Source organism: Leopardus geoffroyi, chromosome B1 (genome assembly GCF_018350155.1).
Source record: "Leopardus geoffroyi isolate Oge1 chromosome B1, O.geoffroyi_Oge1_pat1.0, whole genome shotgun sequence".
Taxonomy (NCBI): domain Eukaryota; kingdom Metazoa; phylum Chordata; class Mammalia; order Carnivora; family Felidae; genus Leopardus; species Leopardus geoffroyi.
This window is the reverse complement of record NC_059327.1, coordinates 14,829,059-14,842,151: the sequence shown is the minus strand read 5'-3', so window position 1 is coordinate 14,842,151 and position 13,093 is coordinate 14,829,059. Positions and strand designations below refer to the sequence as shown.

Sequence of the window (13,093 nt, the reverse complement as noted above, 5' to 3'; positions counted from 1 at the left end):
AGTGCAACGTGGCAGGAATGTCCTGAATTGTGCAAATGACTCTGCAGGATCTGAATCAAAAGTTGTTGGACTCCTAGAGGAAATAGTTGATCACGGGGATACTGACACCAGCATCACTGGGACCTGTCGCTGTGCAGCCAGAGGAACTTACTGAAGGTGAACTTATTGACATAAATGAAGAAAGCAGTTGTAATGAAGAGGTTGAAGCTGTCCTGACGTGACACCAGCAAAAATTTTCCCATTAAAAGAATTCTCAGACATATTTCATAACATGGAAACTCAAAGGATAAAATGTTTGAAGCTGATCCAAACTGAAAGGGTAGGACAGGGGCGCATGGGCGGCTCAGTCGGGTAAGCGTCTGACTCCTGATTTTGGCTCAGGTCATGATCACAGTTTATGAGTTTGAGCCCTGCATCGGGCTCTGCACTGGCAGTGTGGAACTTGCTTGGGATTCTCTCTCTCCCTCTCTCTCTGCTCCACGCTTTCTCAAAACAAATAAATAAACATAAAAAAAAAAGGGTAGGACAATTTGCTAAGGCAAGGAAAATATGCTCACCTGTATTGTGTTATATCTTGGGATGAAGCAGCCAAACAGTGTTCAAAACATTCTGATAAGTTTTTTGTATTTACAAAGACATAAGACTCTTTGGCTGTTGATATTTCTAATGTTTTAAATGGCAATGTGCTAGTAAGTATTAATTTTACTATTTTCTTCATTTCCCTATCATTACTTACAATAAGAGTTTTTAATATTTTAAAAAAATTTTAATATTTTAAATACATTAAATTATTTTAAAGGTTTTAAAATATTTTAAAAATAAATATTTAAATATTTAAAAAAATTTAAAGGCCATGGAACAATTATAATTTTTCCCACTGATTATTAGGATAGTGTTGAATGGTTTAAGCTTGCATAGTCATTTCTAAGAATTTTAATTCCAGTTAATTAACATGCAGTGTTCTATTAGTCTCGGGTGTACGATATAGTGACTCAACAATTCTATACATTATTCAGTGCCCATCATGCTAAGTGTTTTTTTTAATCCCCTTCACCTATTTCATCCCCATCCCTGTAACCATATGTTTATTAAGAGTGGTTTTTCGTTTGTGTCTTTTTTTCTTTGTTCATTTGCTTGTTTCTTAAATTCCACATATGAGTGAAATCATATGGCTTTTGTCTTTCTCTGATTGACTTTTTTTGGTTAGCATTATTATACCCTCTACATCTGTCCATGTTGTTGCAAATGGCAAGATTTCATTCTTTTTATGGCTGAGTAATATTCCATTGTATACATATCCCACTTCTTCTTTATCTATTCATCAATTGATAGACATTTGGGCTGCTTCCATAGTTTGGCCTTTGTAAATAATGCTGCAATAAACATAGGGGTGCAAGTATTCCTTTGAATTAGTGTTTTCATATTCTTGGGGTAAATACCCAGTAGTGGAATTACTGGATCATATAGTAATTCTATTTTTAATATTTTGAGGAACCTCTATACTGTTTTCCACAGTGGCTGCACCCGTTCGCATTCCTGTCAACAGTGCACAAGTGTTCCTTTTTCTGCACATCCTCACCAACAATTGTTGTTTCTTGTCTTTTTGGTTTTAGCCTTTCTGACAGATGTGAGGTGATATCTCATTGTGGTTTTGGTTTGCATTTCCTTGACAATGAGTGATGTTGAACATCTTTTTATGTGTGTGTTGGCCATCTGTCTATTTCTTTGGAGAAATGTCTATTCATGTCTTCTGCTCATTTTTAATTGGATTATTTGTGCTTTTGGTATTGAGTTGTAGAAGCTCTTTATATATTTTGAATATTAACCCTTTATTGGATATGTCATTTGCAAATATCTTCTCCCATTCAGTACATTGTCTTTTAGATTGTTGATTGTTTCCTTCACTGTGCAGAAGCTTTTAATTTTGATGTAGTCCCAATAGTTTAATTTTGCTTTTGTTTCCTTTGCCTCAGGAGACATATCTAGAAAAATGTTGCTATGGGTGATGTCAAAGAAATTACTGCCTGTGCTCTCTTCTAGGATGTTTATGGTTTCAGGTCTCACATTTAGGTCCGTAATCTATTTTGATTTTATTTTATGTGTGGTGTAAGAAAGTGCTCCAGTTTCATTCTTTTGCATGTAGCTGTACAGTTTTCCCACGCCATTTGTGGAAGACATTGTCTTTCTCCCATCGCATATTCTTTCCTCCTTTGTTGAAGATTAATTGATCATATAATTAGGGGTATATTTCTAGGCTCTTTATTCTGTTCCTTTGATCTGTGTGTCTGTTTTTGTGTCCGTACCGTACTGTTTTGATTATTCAGCTTTGTCGTACATCTTGAAATCTGGGAATGTGATACCTCCAGTTTTGTTTTTCTTTTTCAAGATTGCTTTGGCTATTCAGAGTTTTTCTGTAGTTCCATACAAATTTTAGGATTGTTTGTGCTAGTTCTGTAAAAAATGCTGTTGGTATTTTGATAGGGATTGCATTAAATATTTAGATTGCTTTGAATAGTATGGACATTTTAACAATATCTGTTCTTCCAATCCATGAGCATGGGATATCTTTCCATTTGTTTGTGTTGTCTTCCATTTCTTTCATCACTGTTTTATAGTTCTCAGACCTCCTTGGTTAAGTTTATTCCTGGGTATTTTACTCTTTTTTGTGCAATTGTAAATGGGATTATTTTCTTAATTTCTCTTTCTGCTACTTCATTATTAGTATATAGAAATACAATGGATTCCTGTATATTAATTTTGTGTCCTGCAACCTTACTGAATTCATTTATCAGTTCTCATAGCATTTTGGTGGAGTCTTTAGGGTCTTCTATATATAGTATCCTGTCATCTGCAAATAGTAGAAGTTTTACTTTTTCCTTACCAGTTTCGATGCTTTTTATTTATTTTTGTTGCCTGATGGCTGTGGCTAGGATTTCCAGTATTATGTTGAATAAAAGTGGGGAGAGTGGACAGCCTTGTCTTGTTCCTGACCTTAAGGGAAAAACTCTTAGTGTTTTACCATTGAGTGTGATGTTAGCTGTGGCTCTTTCATATGTGGCCTTTATTATGTTGAGGTATGTTCCCTCTAAACCTACTTTGATGAGGCTTTTTATCATGTTTGGATGTTGTACTTTGTCAAATGCTTTTTCTGCATCTATTGAAATGATCATAAGGTTCTTATCCTTTCTTTTATTAATGTTATGTATCACACGGACTGATTTGCAAATATTGAACCACCCTTGTATCCTCGGAATAAATCCCACTTGATAGTGGTGAATAATTTTTTTAATAAATTGTTGAGTTCGGTTTACTAATATTTTGTTGAGGATTTTGCATCTATGTTCATCAGAGATATTGGCCTGTAGTTCTCTTTTTTTGTAGTATCTTTATCTAGTTTGGGTATTAAAGAATGAATATAGAATGATTATGGAAGTGTTTCTTCCATTTCTATTTTTTGGAATAGTTTGAGAATAATAGGTATTAACTCTTCTTAAATGTTTGATAGAATTAATCTGTGAAGCTAGCTGGTCCAGGACTTTTGTTTGTTGTGAGTTTTTTGATTACTGATTGCTGGTAATTTGTTCAAATTTTCTGTTTCTTCCTGATTCAGTTTTGGGAGGTTATATGTTTCAAGGAATTTATACCTTTCTTTTAGGTTGTCCAATTTGTTGATTTATAATTTTTATAATATTCTTTTATAATCCTTTGTATTTCTGTGGTGTGGGTTATTCCTCCTCTTTCATTTCTGATTTTGTTTATTTGATTCCCCCCTCCCTTTTTTGATGAGTCTTGCTTAAGGCTTATCAATTTTGTTGATCTTTTTAAAGAACCAGCTCCTGGTTTCATTAATCTCTTCTACTGATTATTTTAGTTTCTATTTCATCTATTTCTGCTCTAATCATTATTGTTTTCTTCCTTCTACCGGTTTTGGGTTTTGTTTGGTCTTCTTTTTCTAGCTCCTTTAGATATAAATTAGGTTGTTTATTTGAGATTTTTCTTACTTCTTAAGGTAGACCTGTATTGCTATAAACTTCCCTCTTAGAACAGCTTTTGCTGCATTCCAAAGATTTTGGATCATTGTGTTTTCATTTCCATTTGTCTCCATGTATTTTTTGATTTTCTTTTTGATTTCTTGGTTGACCCATTCATTGTTTAGTAGTATGTTATTTAACCTCCCTGCATTTGTGTTCTTTCCAGAGTTTTTCTTGTGGTTGGTTTCTAGTTTCATAGCATTGTGATTCAATCTTTCTGAATTTGTTGAGACTTGTTTTGTGGCCTAATCTGTGATCTTTTCTGGAGAATGTTCTATGTGCACTGGAAAAAAAAATATGTAGGGGCACCTGGGTGGCTCAGTTGGTTAAACGTCCAACTTCAGCTCAGGTCATGATCTCATAGTTCGTGAGTTCAAGCCCCACATTGGGCTCTGTGCTGACAGCTCAGAGCCTGGAGCCTGCTTCGGATTCTGTGTCTCCCTCTCTCTCTGCTCCTCCCCTGCTTGCACTCTGTCACTGTCTCAAAACTGAATAAACATTAAAAAAATTTTTTTTAAATGTGTATTCTTCTGTTTTAGGATGAAATGTTCTGAATATATTTGTTAGATCCATCTGATCCAATGTGTCATTCAAAGCCACTGTTTCCTTGTTGATTTTCTATTTGGATGGTCCATCCATTGATGTAAGTGGGGTGTTGAAGTCCACTATTATTATTGTATTACTGTCAATTACTTTCTTTATGTTTATTATTAGCACTTTATATATTTGGGTCCTGCATTGTTGGGTGCATAAATATTTATAATTGTTATATCTTTTTCTTGGATTTTTTTCCCTTCATGATTATATAGTGTCCTTCTTTGTTTCTTGTTGCAGTTTTTGTTTTTAAAGTCCATTTTGACCAATATAAGTATTGCTACCTCAGCTCTTTTCACTTCCATTTCCTTGATAAATGCTTTTCCATCCCTTAACATTCAATCTGCATATGCCTTCAGGTCTTAAATGGATCTCTTGTAGGCAGAAAATAGATGGGTCTTGCATTTTTATCCATTTTGTCACCCCATGTCTTTTGATTGGAGCACTTAGTACATTTACATTCAAAGTAATATTGATAGGTATGTACTTTATTGCCATTTTGTTACTTGTCTTATGGTTGTTTCCATAGTTCTTCTCTGTTCCTTTCTTCTCTTGCTCTCTTCTCTCACGGTTTGTTGACTTTCTTTAGTGATATACTTGAATTCATTTCTCTTTGTTTTTGTGCGTGGTCATTTTTATGGTCCTGCGCTACCATGCAAAGGGAGAATTACATATCTATTTGTATCTATCACCATAATCATTATCATGCCCATTAGATAAGAAAATTGATGCCTCAGAGAGTCAAAGCTACTTGTCCAAAGTCATACAGATAGTAAATAGTAGAGTTTGAATTTACACCTATGCAATCTGCCTCCAAGACTTGCCCCCTTAACCATTATGCCACACTGTTGCCCCCACCAAGCTATGAGCACTTCAAATACAGAGGCCATAATTTGTGATCTTTAAATGCCTGGCATGTAAACATTGATGTGGCGTGAATGAAAAAAAAAATGAAATAAGAAACTATAAAAGGAATTAACATTTACTGTTTGAAAATAATGAGAAAACATTAAGACTGCTTGAAGATGAAGTCGTAGCAACAACCTTATAGATGTCCTTCAGTTATAGATAAAATGGACAGATCCACAGCTATCTCATTTGATGTGAAGGCCAGCCATTTCTGGGATGTCTGGGAACATATAACAGGTGCAGAGGATTATTCGGGTATTTGCCAAGAAACTTCTGGTGATGGTCATTACGTCAGAACACACTTGACTGAGACTTTGAGGAATAAAAAATGAAGGTTTCCTATCCTGCTCCTTTCATACAACAGTTCTAGGTGTGGAAACTGTTCCATGAGTATCCTCTGAGACAGGCAGGCAGTAGCCCCCATGTTTGCCACTGGCCTGAGTAGCCACTAGCTGCTCCCAGTTAAATGCAGCAGCTCTTAAACTGAGGTGACATCTATGGATGGGCTTCAAGAGTTCACAAGTCCTTCAGGTAGCAGGTCGATTGCCACATTTTGTGTTAATAAGCTTATAAACTTTTGGGTCTTAGGGATAAAGGAGGAGAAAAGAGAAAAACATTCAACTGTATTTGGAAATTTTTCTACCAGGAGCTGCCCTCATTTTCACAGTGAGTAATACACCTTCTGGAACAAATTTTAGAGCCCTACTTAGCTGTCACTTGGGATGAGCAGAAGTAGACCTTCTTTACACCATGCCCGAAAACCACCTGAGATTTGAGATTTGTGGTTTGTGTCCATGTCAGGAAAGTTTCTGTTGAAGTCTTGAGGAAAGGGTCCAAATAATGAAACTATAGCAAAGCTCTGTTTGGAAAGCCCAAACCAGAGGAAAACCAAGGAGAGTTGCAGATGTATAAAAATAGATGTGGGTCAGACAGAAATATGGAGATGAGAGCTTGTGGGCTGCAGAAGCCAGTACATTGTGTTTTGTTCTGTTCTGTTTTTATAGCCACCACATTTGCCCAGGCAGTAAAAACAAAAGAGCGAGAGAGAGACAGGGTAGGTAAGGAAACCAGCTTGAGTAAGAGCGGACTCATACTGTTACAAGCACAGACTGCCAGCCTTAATATATTCATGGGAAGAAAATCAGCTCATCTGGGAGAGAAGATTCAGAGCAGACATGAGATGGGAACATACAGCTTCCTGCTGACTTCCCAGAACAAAGGGATGCCCCTGGGGACTAGCACAGCATCTATGATTGAGCCTTTGAAGAATACACCTCCTCGTTTTAACTCAAGGCCCTAAATCCACCCAAAGAATAAAACCTACTTTCTAAACAGAGGTCCCAGGATAACCTCCTTGTTGAAAGATCTCCACTGTTAACAGAAACCCATTAACTCACGTAGGGAGAACTACTGGTCCCCGGATCTTCCTTAGGTGCCCTTCACTCATAGGAAGTGATCAAGAACCTCTGTTGCAGCACATCACTCCCAGCCTTTGGAGAAATGTTGACTTCCATGGGTCCAAGTTTCCTTTAGAATGGATGAACCACTCTGGGCCAGCCTAGACCAACCAGTGTGCTAGATGGGAGCAGGAACCAAAGCCATCCTTGGGGTCCTTGTCTTAAAGATGCCTCCCTAAAGAATGCTTTAATTATAAAGTTATTGGAGCTCCCTTGAATGAGTGGGCACCACTGATTCGACTGGTGTGTAAAAGGAATACCAAGGCTAATGCTACATCCCACATAATGGGGAGGAGAGAATATCCGACATGAAAAAAGCTAAAGGACTCAGATAACCCCAGGAAACAAGATATCATCATTTGAAAATTTAAAATATGCCAGAACTGTGTTACCTGCACACATAGATTCTGTCTCTCCTCAGTGAGGCGCTATACATGTTTCCAAAGAAACGTGTGTAAGAGGTAGAGAATTTAATGTAACAGACATTCTCTAGAAGAATGTTCTCTCTCTGTCTCTCCATCTCTGTGTCTCTCCTGCACAGACACCTTCCACCATCCAGTCACATGGCAGCTCTATAATCCACAGGAGGCTCCTTATAAATTTTTACCCGGAAAGCAAAAGAAGGCAAGAGAGTTTCCACCCTTTATGGTCTAGACAGTTGAGTGAGAGTGTTAAAAAAAAAAAGAAAAATATTTTACCAAATGATATTGTGGCATTTCTGAGATATACAATAGAGGTTATAAGTACTTTTAAACATTATTTTTTTGTTGCTTCATCCTTCTCTGCAAGTAACACCTAGTGGAAACTGAATCACATGAGGCCCCTGCTTAGATTCGGGTTTCAGGAATTTCTTCTAAAATAGTCAAAACAGTTCCAAACAAAAGCAGAGATTCCTACACCCCTCCCACTTGGTACCTGTCCCCATTATTCCCATACCTGATATCCCTAGCTTTTGCAGCCCTTTCCTGTGACTCATCTAGAAACTTCTCTTGGTTTACTGACTTCAGTAACACTTTCCACACCCCTTTCCAATTTTGCACCCTTGCTCAGTGTCTGTGACACCAGCTCCAGATGAGATACCCCTGCCCTTAGGAGGGCATTAGAGGACATCTACAGGGGAAGACCAGAAAGGACACATTTCCCAATGAATATTGTCACGATTATCTTGCCTTGTGAAAAGGATAAGTGAGCATTAGTAGGATAATAAAAAACATTTTAGGTACAGGATGCAAGTTTTGGGTAAAGAAAGCAGGTAAGAAATTATACTCATGAGAGGGTTTCTCTTGATATTATTAAACTTTGATACACTAAAAACAAAAAAAGTAACATGGTTAACCAATAATGCTTCTACTTTTAATGAGTTAGAACATACTAGGAATTATCCTCAGCAAAAGAGTGGGTGAGAATCCTTACAATTCTTAAGTTAAGTTGGCAGCTTGGTCCCCTTCTTAGTCCGGGACCAAGGAAACCTGTCTTTTTTATGCAAAAGGACCTCTGTTGAGTATTACATACAAGACATTGGAGGATGGGGACCACATGAATTTATTTTGAATGTCTAAGCTTATCACAATGCAGAGCCCATAGGAACCCTGACTAAATGTTAGTTGAAGGAATAACTAACCATTGGAGAAATTGCTTAACCACTGGAGAAATCTTAACCATTGGAGAAATTGCTCAAAGTTTTTTACTTTATTTTTTAATTTTATCAGTCCACATGTGAAAGTTTTGGTCAGGGTCAAAAATCTAACTCTGTAGCCTTGGGTAAAAACCATTTTGTCTGGATCTCTGGGCTTTAAATTCAAAGCATGATTTGTAGAAGGCCTGGGTTTCTGTGATGAAATAAAAGGTTTTCCTTTATAATATTTTGGGTCTCCAAATTTTCAAAATTGTATTTTATGGTTTCTCCTTGTTTTCATTCAAAAACAAAGTGTGTGTGTGTGTGTGTGTGTGTGTGTGTGTGTGTGTGTGTGTGTGTGTGTGTGTTGGGGTGGGGTGGGGTAGGGGTGCTCGGGAAGAAAGAACAACAGCAAACAAACAAAAAAATCCACTTGGATTAAGCGTAGTTAGTGAGCTCGGTGAAGCATATTTCATCGTGATGCCAAATGACGCTCACTAAAATTGCAGCAGTTTTTGATGCACTTGCCAATGTTTGTGTTATTTTTACTTTAAAGATGTAGCAGATTGCTCCAAAATAAATAATTTAAGCCTAACGTTTCAAAAGAGTCCAAGCGCTTGCGTCTTTCACTTCTGGCTTCTCTTCTGGGACTAAGCTGTGCCCAACAGAAGCAATCCTCATTTCTATATAACACTCCATTTGGAGGGTTGTTTTCTTGCTTTGTTTTCCAAAGTTGAATCTATTTTTCACCATTCTGTTCCAAATGTCGTAGATCCTATCAGTGCTCTGTGCTGAAGCGATAACTCCTCTTATCCAGGGAAACAAGGGAATAAACCCCCCAGCATCTAGATTCGTGACTGTGTGGGAGCAGAGCTTCGGAGGGGTGCTCCGGGGTGAAAAGCTAATCCAAGCCCTATGGGAATCTACAGTTTTCATACTGATTCATATTTAGATTTCACGCTGTGAACAATGGGTCGATTTGTGCACACCATGTCCTCAGTGTAATTTAAAATAGCTTGGCAAGTTAACTTCACAAAAAAATGACCCCATCCTCAATTATTAGACTACTCATTGGATTGTTCTTGTGGTACAGTCTAAGAGAGAAGAAATATCTATGATGAAAAAATCAAAAGAAAATCTTCATGCTGTTCTGTACTTAACTAAATGTGCATGAATGGCTTTTATAAACAGAAAAGAGAAAAATGGCTTTTATAAAAAGACCAGAACAATAAACTGACAGCCTTGTGTTCTCATTAACATAGGCCGCCATTGTGAGGTCCATCAGATGATTGGAAACTACATGTGGGACCCCAACACCAACAAGTCATTTGACATTGGTGTCAACAGAGACAGCCTGATGCCTCTCTGGTGGAATGGATCAGAACCTCTGTGGGTCACTCTGACCAAGGCCAAAAGGAAGGTCTACATGTACTACTGGCCAGGTGAGTGTGTTGGCCTCCAGGCCCCTCTAGCCTTCCAAATCTCAAACACCATGGAGTCTCTGAAGACAAATGACGTCATTGTCATGTTCTAAGACCAAGCCGAGGTTTGGAAAGTGGGAATACTACAAGAAATATGTTTTATGGGCATGGTTTTTAAACTTTTGTTTTGAGCTCTCTAGCATTGTACCAGACACCACGCCATTTCCTGATTTCCTTGGTTCAGCAGTACTGCTTCGGTATATCCTGCTTTTTCATGTGCAAAAGTGTGGATATACAAAAGAGATAAATTAGGTGTTGCTTCTCTGCTTTACAAAAGAATCTGGCATACTGTTTCTATGGATTTTGAGCTCCCCTACAATGCTGAAAACAGGACTCAAAGCTCTTCCAACTTTTGGGTACTATAGTAAATGAAGTCTCTCTGCATTTATATTCCTCCTGTACATAGTAGATCAATGAGAAACTAAATTACTTTTCTTACTGCAGTGAGGTAAGTCATTGTGCAAACTACTCTGACTCCTGTGAGAAGTCTTCAGAATACTCTTGTCTTGGCAGTCGAAACCCTTTCACTACGGATGAGAGGATTTAGTGGTAATAAAATAATCAACTTACAGGTGTCTTCCCATTGGTGGGATTCGTTCTTTAGGTGAGTGGGCAAATTGACCTTCCTATGTACGTGGCCGTAGATGCTTTTTTTCCCCAAATTCTTAATGGTGTTACACTGCTGATTGCCATCATGGAAGAAGATATCAGGGGAGGCCTGGAAGAAATAAAGGGATTAATGGGGAGAGACAGCTAGGGGAGCTCACTGGCAGCAGCCTGATAAAATTGTGAGAGCACGGTGGGTTGTGGGAGACCATGGCAGGTGGAGGTGGGGGAGGACGGAGAGAAGGATGAGTAAGCCGAGGCTGAACCACAGATGGCCCACATTGAGGGCGTGGGCCTTCAGCAGGAGTTTGGAGAACGCTGGTTGGAGGTGGTCACATGGAGAGCTGCTCGGGGCACTCAAGACTGTGCCAACTCTTAGAGGAGCATAGCACACAGACAGATGGAGACTGTGGAAAGCAGACCCACAGTGGAGCTGGGGTAAGCGCCCGGAAAGCTGCCACAGAGCAGAGACTAGCATCCGTAGGTGAGCCCGTGAAGGCCAGAGCAGACCGCATGAATTCAAACTGGGCATGAGAACCAGTATACACAGGATGGCTCTGCTGGCAGATAGAATTTCAGGGGAGTACTGGAGTTTCTTCAGAAGACACCTGGGATTCTGCCCATAGCAGCTACTCAGCTGACACGAGAAGAAGCTCTCAAGCAAGGGAAGGGCTTAAGAGGACTTTATTACCTTAAATGGAGACCCAGCTTTTCTCAGAGTTGGACATGAGATGAAGGAAAGAAGTCAGTGCCTCAGCCAAGCTAATCAGAGTTGCTAGAGGATCCAAGCTCACGGGTCAGTCCAATGTGATGAGGTCTCAAGCCAGAAGACGCACTTTGAGGTCATTCTTGGAAATAATTATCAACAAATAAAAGGGCCCACATGCATAGGCCTAGGAGAGGGAACAGACTGGGCATGCAGCCTTAGGGGCCATCTTCCACAATCTAAGGATAATCAAGATACATGTCGCGCCACTGCCGGAAGGGCCATCTTCCATGGTACCTGGTTAATTTAACTTCCTATGTCTTGGCACTTGAGCTTGTCATATGCTCTGAAGAGCACATCCCGCATACTCTCTCCCGAGCCCCTCCACACGGTGGCCTTTCAGATAGCCGTGTCTGGCAATGCACACGAAGATGGGGACATGTCCTGAAGGGAGACAGGACCTCTGTCTGCAGCCTTGAAGAGCATTATTCTCATCCTGGGGAATCTGGCCCCTTCATGCTAATAAACAACTTGAAGTTATATATCCCTAAATATCCAAAAAAAAAAAAAAAAAAATCTCAAAGCTAACTTGCACGTAAAACGTCGTGTTGCTCCTTCAAAACAGCTCCTTAAGGGCAAGAAAGGGCCAATCGCTTCCTTTGATTCATGGTTCAACAGCTAATATGATGTGACAAATATGCCTTAAGATCAGTTTATAGTGTTAACTATTAGGAGGAAAGAAGCTAAAAAGAAAGGCTCCTAGAATTTTCTCAGCAACCCAAATGAAGATTAGCTAAAGATATAGCCATGTCGAAGCCTTGACAGAAATTGGATGTAAAGTCTCTTGTTTTTCAGACACTGTCCAGTCCTTCTAAGCCGGAAACCCAAATAAAGGCTCTCTGAGAGCTAGGTGTTTCTGAAGGACTCTTTCTCGCACCCTCCATTCTTCCCGGCCGACCGCTGAGGGATTAATGGTCACTTCCATCCTTTCTCTCTCCACCTTGGTCCTCTCCAGCCCCTCCACAGCTAATAGCCCCATGAGTGTTCATTTGTCTCTGCGAGATTAAGTGAAGTGCAATGGCGTTTCTTCTAAACATGACTTGATTTTATTTTTCTTCTCAAATCCTCCTCTTCCTTCTCCACTTCCCACAGGATATTGTACAGACCTCTGGATGAGGCCTGGAAAATCTTCATTCCTCCAGTGAGCTGTGTTATGACACTTTGAGTCTCGCCATGAAGTCAATATTTAGAAGTGCAATTTAGAAATGGCAGTAGTTCAAGCTTTCCTGTCAGGTAGATAAAGCAGCAGACGGAAAAATTCATCAGTGGTGAAGAGTCCAAAATAGCCCACCTCAAGTCTCAAAGGAATTTAATATTGTAAACAGACCCTTTATTGCCCCACCCAGTGATGCCATTGAGTTGTGCAGGGAGAAGTGCACCATGGGAAATGATCCCGGGCCCTAAATCAAACATCTCTTTGGGAAGCCCAAAGAGATCATCCAGGAACTGCGTAGCTGGGGCCTAGTAATGTTCTGGAAAGGACAAGAGCTGAGCATGTGTCGTTCACTAACTGTATCCCCTACTCCATCCCTCTAGTTTGAGATCAAAGAAATTTTATTGGGGGAAAAGGAAGAGGCTCCAATAGTCACTTCATATTAAGGGGAACCCAAAGCAGAGAAGGATTGACGAGGAGG

General features: G+C 39.3%; 1 protein-coding gene and 1 long non-coding RNA gene across 2 annotated transcripts in view; one reads left to right on the top strand and one right to left on the bottom strand.

The window, feature by feature from the left end:
• ENPP6 (ectonucleotide pyrophosphatase/phosphodiesterase 6) overlaps positions 1 to 13,093 on the top strand; it is a 118,269-nt gene that overhangs the window by 45,370 nt on the left and 59,806 nt on the right. The window contains exon 2 of the mRNA XM_045452889.1: positions 9,869 to 10,048. Coding sequence (XP_045308845.1) covers positions 9,869 to 10,048 — 180 coding nt within the window. The remainder of the gene's footprint in view (positions 1 to 9,868; positions 10,049 to 13,093) is intronic.
• On the bottom strand, positions 10,744 to 12,946 carry LOC123585097. The gene is made up of 2 exons (XR_006705901.1): positions 11,385 to 12,946; positions 10,744 to 10,805 (listed from the first exon to the last, which is right to left on the bottom strand). It is a non-coding gene; the product is annotated as an uncharacterized LOC123585097 (long non-coding RNA).